At 34.3% G+C, this 7,899-nt stretch overlaps 1 protein-coding gene across 1 annotated transcript; it reads left to right on the top strand.

The window, feature by feature from the left end:
• Positions 1-5,977: 5,977 nt before the first annotated feature.
• On the top strand, positions 5,978-6,733 carry LOC107734277 (oligodendrocyte transcription factor 3-like). Its single transcript, XM_016546188.1, has one exon. The coding sequence runs from the start codon at positions 5,978-5,980 to the stop codon at positions 6,731-6,733; it is 756 nt and encodes a 251-aa protein (XP_016401674.1).
• The last annotated feature ends 1,166 nt before the right edge of the window (positions 6,734-7,899 follow it).

The following is a 7,899-nucleotide window of genomic DNA, read 5'->3' on the forward strand; positions in this document are numbered from 1 at the left end:
AATAAGAACTAGAAAAAAAAAATGTAAAGGTTCTAAGACCGTAAAACCCTGTTTGGTTCTATATAGGAGAAATAAAAATAATAACTGACATATGGTAAGAGTACAGATGTTTATAATTTGAATAGCAGCTCAGATCATTTGGTCCCTGAAGAATTTGATGAGTTTAAAATGTTAATCTCTAATTTTTGATGGCAGACTTTCGTATCTTGCCAAATCTGAGCACAGTTTGAGATGTTAAGATCTCTTCTGAAACATATGTGAGACTTTTGCGGCCCTTTTCTCAGGAGAACCATTAGGAGATTTCGACAGAAGTCTTCATTTCATCTGATTGCTGTTTAAGAGTAACACCTGAAATATGAAAGATAATCTCATTTGTGATTCTTCTTTTCTTCCAGGTTTGCAGCAGTGGTTCTTTGCATTTCTTGAGGATAAAAGCAGCACGATATCAGGCAGCGATCAAAGAGCAGGTCTACTTTCCCTCGTTCACCCCCCTCTCTTGTTTTCTGCCTCTGGCAAATCATTCCCTCTCCTCTTCTCTTCTTTTCTCTTCTTTTCTCTCTTTCTCTGTTCTAGTTGGGCTGTAATTTATGATGTTGCAGCAGCACAAATGAGATGAAGCTTTTATAACAGACGCCTGCTGACACACTTTAGCTCCCCTCTCTCTGTTAGGGAAAGTTATTGGGCTTGTTAGTAACGGTCATGATTAAATCTGTGGTGTTATATAATACTTGTTGCATAATAGTTGTTGCTTTAAATATTTTCAGATAGAGCTTTTGTAGAGACTTTACAAATTGGTTAAACTTCGAAATTACTTTTTTTTTTTTTATTAATAATCAATTATTAAGTCAATAATTCTGAATAAACTTTGTCACATTATTATGATGACTGTGCAGTTCTTATTATCAATTTAAGGTATAGATTGGTCTTTAAAAAAGTGTAAATATTCATAGCCCCCGGTTTCACAGACAAGGCTTAAGCCTAGTCCTAGACTAAAATGTAAGTCTGAGCTGTTTCAAATGAAAGAAACTTGCACTGACTGATCTTAAAATATATCAGTGCCTTTGTTTTGTCTCAAGATGCACACCAGTAATGTTTTTTTCTATGGCACGTTTATAAAAATTACTTAAATGACCTAATTGAACTATGGCCAAATCCTGGTTTAGGCTAAACCCTGTCTATGAAACCGGGCCATAGATTTTTATACTTTCCAATTTTTTTTCTAAACTTCTCGGATATCATTTTTTAAATGCAGATGTTTTTGGTGTTTCTCATCACAGTAACAGCACACAACTGTCTAAAAACTATTTGCAAATCAGCATTACTTTTATAACTTGTTTTAAACGGTGTATTCTTAATTTTAAACAATCTTTTAGCTGTGAACTGTATAGGATAATCAGATAAATTGCCAAAATTGCCCAAAATTTTAACTGAATTCAAATCAAAGGTTTTAGAGTTTCTCATCTGCTTTGTAAGTGTTTGTAGAATAGTTTATTTAACTGTAACTCTATTGGTGATCAGATGTGATTGAATGTTCAGTGAATGTTTCTAAGCACCATTGAGGCAGGATCTCTTGGTCTCAGCAGCTTAAGGTCTCTGAAACGTGTGTGTGTGTGTGTGTGTGTGTTTGAGCTCAGTTGGCTCTCAGCTCTAATCCTCACTGATCTGTTGAGACTGCACACATACGGCTGTGATAATACCCTCATTTTCTGCTCACCTGAACACTGACAATTCACACACACCATCTCTCTCTCACACACATGGGTCTTTAACAGCATCTTAGGAAAGTCAAACACTTTAATTCCAAGTTAAAGTCATACAGATTAAGCATAAAAGAGGCAGAAGAGTGCAGAGATACTCTTTCATCCATTCATGAGCATGCATTCGGCCTCTTTCTCTCTTGTATCTTCTTGCTGTGTGGCCTGTGGGTAAAGTAAACACATGAATGAGAATGAACACCCTCATGTATTCATAAGCACACACACACACACAGATGGACATTTGAACATATCATCCACTGATGATTGATACTTTGAGATGAATGATAGAGATGTTTTTCATGCATATTCTCTTGAAAATCTTTGATTGGCAACATACGGCTCATGCTCATCTTAAAAGCAGTCCGTATTACGGTTTTCTTGCATGTCAAATACCATGACAAGATTATCAGTGAACAATTTAAAAGTTGGCTTGCATAATATAATGAAGTGCACAACTCGCAGGACACTTTTATGGTGTTTTATAGCCCTTTTTTGGAGCTTGACAGGCATTATCTCTATATTATTATATTTATTGTTATTACATTATTATTGTTACTATAATTAGTGTTGATCGGAAAAGAGCCGTTTAAATCATATTCTTTAAAATGTATCATTTTGTGTTCCATAGGTTTGGAACAACATGAGTGTGAGTACATCATGATTTTATGTTAAACTAAGTTGTATTGGATACAATTCTGAATGTAGCATTCAAATTTTTACTACACAATATGAAAAAAACAAAAAGACACATTTCATAATTATTTTTTAAACAATGAAAATACACTAGTAGCTGTTTGTTTAAATATACACTACTGTTCAAAAGTTTTTGGTTGGTAAGATTTCTTAATGTTTTTGAAAGTTCTGCTCTCCAAGGCTGCATTTATTTGATCAGAAATACAGTAAAAACAAAATAAAATAAAGTGAAATATTATTTCTGCATGCAGCATGCTATTTTTACTTTATTTCTGATCAAATAAATGCATTTATTGGTTGAAAAATACAGTAAAATTGTGAAATATTATTAGAATTCAAAATGTCTGTTTTCTATTGGAATACATTTGAAAATGTAATTTATTTCTGTGATGTAATCAGTCTTCAGTGTCACATGATCCTTCAGAAATTATTCTAATATGCTGATTTGCTGCTCAAGAAACATTTCTTATTAGAATCAATGCTGAAAACAGTTGTCATACATAATATTTTTGTGGAAACTGTGATACATTTTTTAATCCTTGCTGAATGAGTGTATTCATTTATTTAAAATCATACTGACCCCAAACATGTGAACGGTTTTGTGTGCTTAATATTTCAACTACAGCATTATGCTTAATTAATCCTCGCATACCTGCTGTTTGATATCTGAGAGGGTCTTTTTCATGGTCTTCTCTCATTAGTGATGAACACTGTTAGTCCAGTCAAAGATCTGCAGTTCTTCTGGCTCTGAGCCTATAACATGCCAAAACCCCATATGTTCTTTACTCATGACAACACAACACACACTTCAGCCCAGAGAGAGGCACCTGCTGTGACGGCGGCCCGAGATGCTCTCATTTTCTGGTTTTCTAGCAAGTTTTTGGTTTAAATCTGCTTTCTCTCTCTGCCTTTACTCACTGCTTTCTCTTAAAGGGAGAGTTCAACCACAAATTAAAATTCTGTCATTATTTACTAATCTAATGCCATTCCAAATCTGCATGCTGTTATTGTTTGGAACAAAAAAGGGGAAATTTAGAAGAATCTGTTCCATACAATGAGAGATAATAATGACCACATCTGTCAAGCTCCAATAAGGACAAAAACACCATAAATGAATCATAAAACTAGTCTATATGACTTGTGGGCTGAAGTTTAGTAAAAGTTTGCTTTTGAAATAAATCTCCTCAATGCTGCATTTAATTGATCAAAAATACAGTAAAAACAGTAATATTGTGAAATATTGTGCATATTTTTAGTTTTTATACATTATACATTTTTATATATTTGTCTTTATTTTAAACCTAAATCCATTGGTATATAGATTGAATTTGCAGGTTATTTTAGAATTGAATTGTCTGGAGTGAATGAATTTTTTTTTTAAAGGGGTCATATGATGTGATTTAAATTTTTCCTTTCTCTTTGGAGTGTTACAAGCTCTTGGTGCATAAAGAAGATCTGTAAAGTTGCAAAGACTAAAGTCTCAAATCCAAAGAGATATTCTTTATAAAAGTTAGTTGTCAATCACGCCTACCTAAAACGGCTCGTTCTAACACGCCCCCACATACCTACGTCACGATCTGGGAAGATTTGCATAACACCGCCCAAATGCGTATATATATATGTTTTAATTTTTTCCACATAATATTTATATTTTATTTTATTCCATATTAATTTAAAGTTTAAAAAATATATTTTAATAGTTTTAGTTTAAGTTTTAACTATAATAACTTTGGCTGTACAACATTGCATTGGTCTTATTAGCAGCTCATGGATCATAATGTAAATTATGTACATTACATAGTAATGTACATACTGGTAAAAAATTTATAGCCTGAATGCACTGTAAGTCGCTTTGGATAAAAGCGTCTACTAAATGCATAAATTATTATTAATTATTATAATGTGAGTGATGTAGTTTTGTGTAGATGCGGTGTGTGTGTGTGTTTTAAAGAGTGTAATGGAGATGTTAATGACTCCTGTAAAAGCAGAGCTGTTATAGTAATAACTCTCTCTTTCTTTACTGCTCTTCCTCTGCCCTCAACAGGGGCTTTTCACTGGCTCTTCACACTCTATAGTGTCTAATGGAATTCAGCCTGCCAGTGTCTTTAGAGCCAAGTTAAAGTCTACCTTGACTACCTACACTGTCCTTAAAACATCCTGTTCAAGTTTACAAACCTCACAGAGAAAGAGATATTGTCAAGGGAATCTCATAAAACCTGCATTACATTTTTAGTTTTATTTGGTATTGTATCATTACTATAGTGCATCAGGACATTTTACTTTTGAGTTTTTTTTTAACTGCTCATTGAGATCCTCATTAATCCATGGTGATCCTCATTAGTTATCAAAAAATAGAGCATTATATTACATTTACATTTAATCATTTAGCAGATGCTTTTATCCAAAGTGACTTACAAATGAGCAATACAACAAGCAATTTGTCATAAAATTATAAATATAAAAATAGATTTTAAATAATGAAAAAAAAGGTTTTATTCTAAATATTCATACTTTAAAGACAATATAGCAAACACTTTACAGTTAGTAAAGTTGGTTAACATTGGTTGACTACATCTACAGCATTTATTAAGCTTAATGTTAAATTCAACATTTACTGACACATTACTAAAATCAAAAGTTGTATCTGTTTAATATTATTTAATACACCTGAGCTAACATGAACTAAAAATGAACAGTTGAATTTTTTATTAACTAACTTTAACAAATATTAATGAATACTGTAACAAATGAATTGCTCATTGTTAGTTCATTTTAGTTCATGGATTAACTAAAGTTAAATAATGGGACCTTATTGTAAAGTGTTACCAAACATTCTCTTGATGAATAAATAAGTAGTTTTATTTTCTTCTTTTAATATATTATCATTGTTGTTGTTGTTATGTATGTATGAATATATTTATTTATTTATTTTACATTTTTCTCCTCCCACTGAATTTTGGAGTAAAATATGGCTTGGACATATGTTGACATTAATTGTGATGCAGTTAAGCTGTTAACAGACCATCCTAACACATTCTTTAGAAGGAATAAAGCCTACGATATATGTGACCTGTATAATCGCATTACTATATTTTACTTCAATTAGATCATATGCGAACCATAGCAACCATTAGAAAACGCAAGGTCCAAGTGTTTTTTTCACATACATGTGCATGCTAGCTGTTGCAGTTTGTGTGTCTGTGTGCATATGTGTGTTTTGTGGAGGTGGGGTGTATACAATGCTATTGGGGCAGGGAAGGGGTGTGTGGGGGTGAAAGTGTGGCCCCTCTGTCATTGGCTCTGGGCCTAATGTCACATTATGCATCTCATTGTGTCTTTGTGATGCTGAGGAGTATAAATACAGCCCTCCCAGTGTCCACACACACTCATTCCTCCTGCAGACCTACAAACTGAATCCTCAGAGAAAGAAGCTGCATTTTAGGTTGACTTTTTAAACTTTGAGCAAGTGGATTGTTCTTTAGAAGACTGCAAGTTCTCAACCAAGACTTCTCGGAAACAATTTTAAGATGGATTCTGATGCAAGTTCCACATGCAGTCGGTCTTCTTCACCCGAGCTGGCTGTGGACTCCAGCTTTTTCTCCAACAAAGTGTTTCAAGCTTACTGCACAGATAGAGAAACGGGGCAGCCCAGGTCTGAAAAACCATCACAGAACACCGGATCCGGCGGAAAGAGCCGCGCACGGGCCGATCTCTGCAAAGACGACATGCAAGATCTACGACTCAAAGTGAACGGCCGCGAGCGCAAACGCATGCATGACCTCAACCAGGCCATGGACGGGCTTCGAGAGGTGATGCCCTATGCACAGGGCCCATCCGTACGCAAGCTGTCCAAAATCTCCACCCTGGTTCTCGCCAGAAACTACATCCTCATGCTGTCCAGCTCTCTGGAGGAGATGAAGAAGCTAGTAGGTGATGTTTATGGAGCCAGTGGTCAGAGTCACTCGGCTAGACGGGTTCTTCCACCAACTTCGGCTGCTCCAGCATCCCAGTTACAGCTGCTTTCACTTGCTCCGTCTCTGCACTCTCTGGTGGGCAGCACTTCCCAGCACACCATCATGCCGACATTGGGCCAAACCCCTCATTCTCCACCCTTGGCTGGGTATCTGGGTTTCCCTGCTCCACCTCTTCCCACCCTGTTGAAAGACCCTCTGCATCTCTCCAGCGGCTACAGGCATTTTCCTGGCATGCCTTGCCCCTGCTCCCTTTGCCAGCCTCTCCCTGCTTCCACAGCCAGCCTGCACAACCTCTCCATGGGGAAGTGATTCAGGCGAGGGCCAGGCTCCAGGCTGGAGAAGGCCGAATTTAAAATATGGACTCGAAAAGAACTGAAAACATCTGGGTGTGTTTCTAGATGTGTTGTATACTTTGTAAATGTCATGTACAGAATTTCTTTTCTAACAAGCTGCTGCTATTTTTGTATCAAAGAATGTTTTTTACTGTTGTAGCGTTTTTGAATATGAACATATGTGCTTGTATGTTCTTTGTAGCAAAATGGCAATTGAAATCGTATAGTTTTGTTTCTTAAATTAAACATCTATTATTGTAATAAAAAAATATCCTGATTTTTCAGTGTCTTCATTTGATCAATTAAACAATCTTTCATTTTTCAAAGAAGTGCACCTAGTAATTTAAGGTATTTGAGAGAAACTTTTAGCAAAAGAGACTTAAAAGAGCATTCAAGCTCAAACCCATGACCTTGGGGTTGCAAGCATCACACTTTATTATTTTAGATATAGGAATATTAGGAATATTTGCTGATCTGTTTACTTCAAAGTTCAACACTATCAAAGCATTTTTTTTAAAATCGCAATCAATTTTACAAAATATATTCTAAAGAAAATTTAAAGATTACATAGAGGATTATACAATTAAAATGCAAAATTTTTTAATTAATAATCTTTAGAAAATATATATTTAGAAAAAGATGATTAAGCATCTCCCAAAATGTTTTGTTTTGCAACTGAAAACATTTTACTTAGGGGAGATTTTTAACCCTATTCATAATTTTATGATTATTTATTTATTTATTCTGGTGAAGGTCAATGGAGATCAAATTTGTATCAAAGTGAAACATTTTTAAAACGTTTTATTTAACGTTTATTATTTTAAAAAGTTACATTGCCATGGCGTCATTGCAAATAGGAAATGTATTAATTTATTCTTCGAACAAATAAAATTGAAAAACAACTTTTTTTAGTTGAAGGAATTGTTGGAAATCTATTAAATAATTAAAGCACAATTACTAAATATGAATTAAAAATATCTTACAACCCATATTAATTTAAATAAAGCTAATTTAAATATGAAATAATGAGGTGCTAAAATTTAAAAAATGGCAGCTGCTCATCTGTTCTTAAATCATGTGTCAGTGTTTATGTGCGTCAATGTGTTTCATGATATATATGAATATAAAATAAGTCCATATGCT

This window comes from Sinocyclocheilus rhinocerous, unplaced genomic scaffold (assembly GCF_001515625.1).
Source record: "Sinocyclocheilus rhinocerous isolate Xijiao unplaced genomic scaffold, SAMN03320098_v1.1 scaffold730, whole genome shotgun sequence".
Taxonomy (NCBI): domain Eukaryota; kingdom Metazoa; phylum Chordata; class Actinopteri; order Cypriniformes; family Cyprinidae; genus Sinocyclocheilus; species Sinocyclocheilus rhinocerous.

Coding starts and splice junctions, on each gene's coding strand:
- LOC107734277 (XM_016546188.1), top strand. CDS start 5,978: ATGGATTCTGATGCAAGTTCCACATGCAGTCGGTCTTCTTCACCCGAG.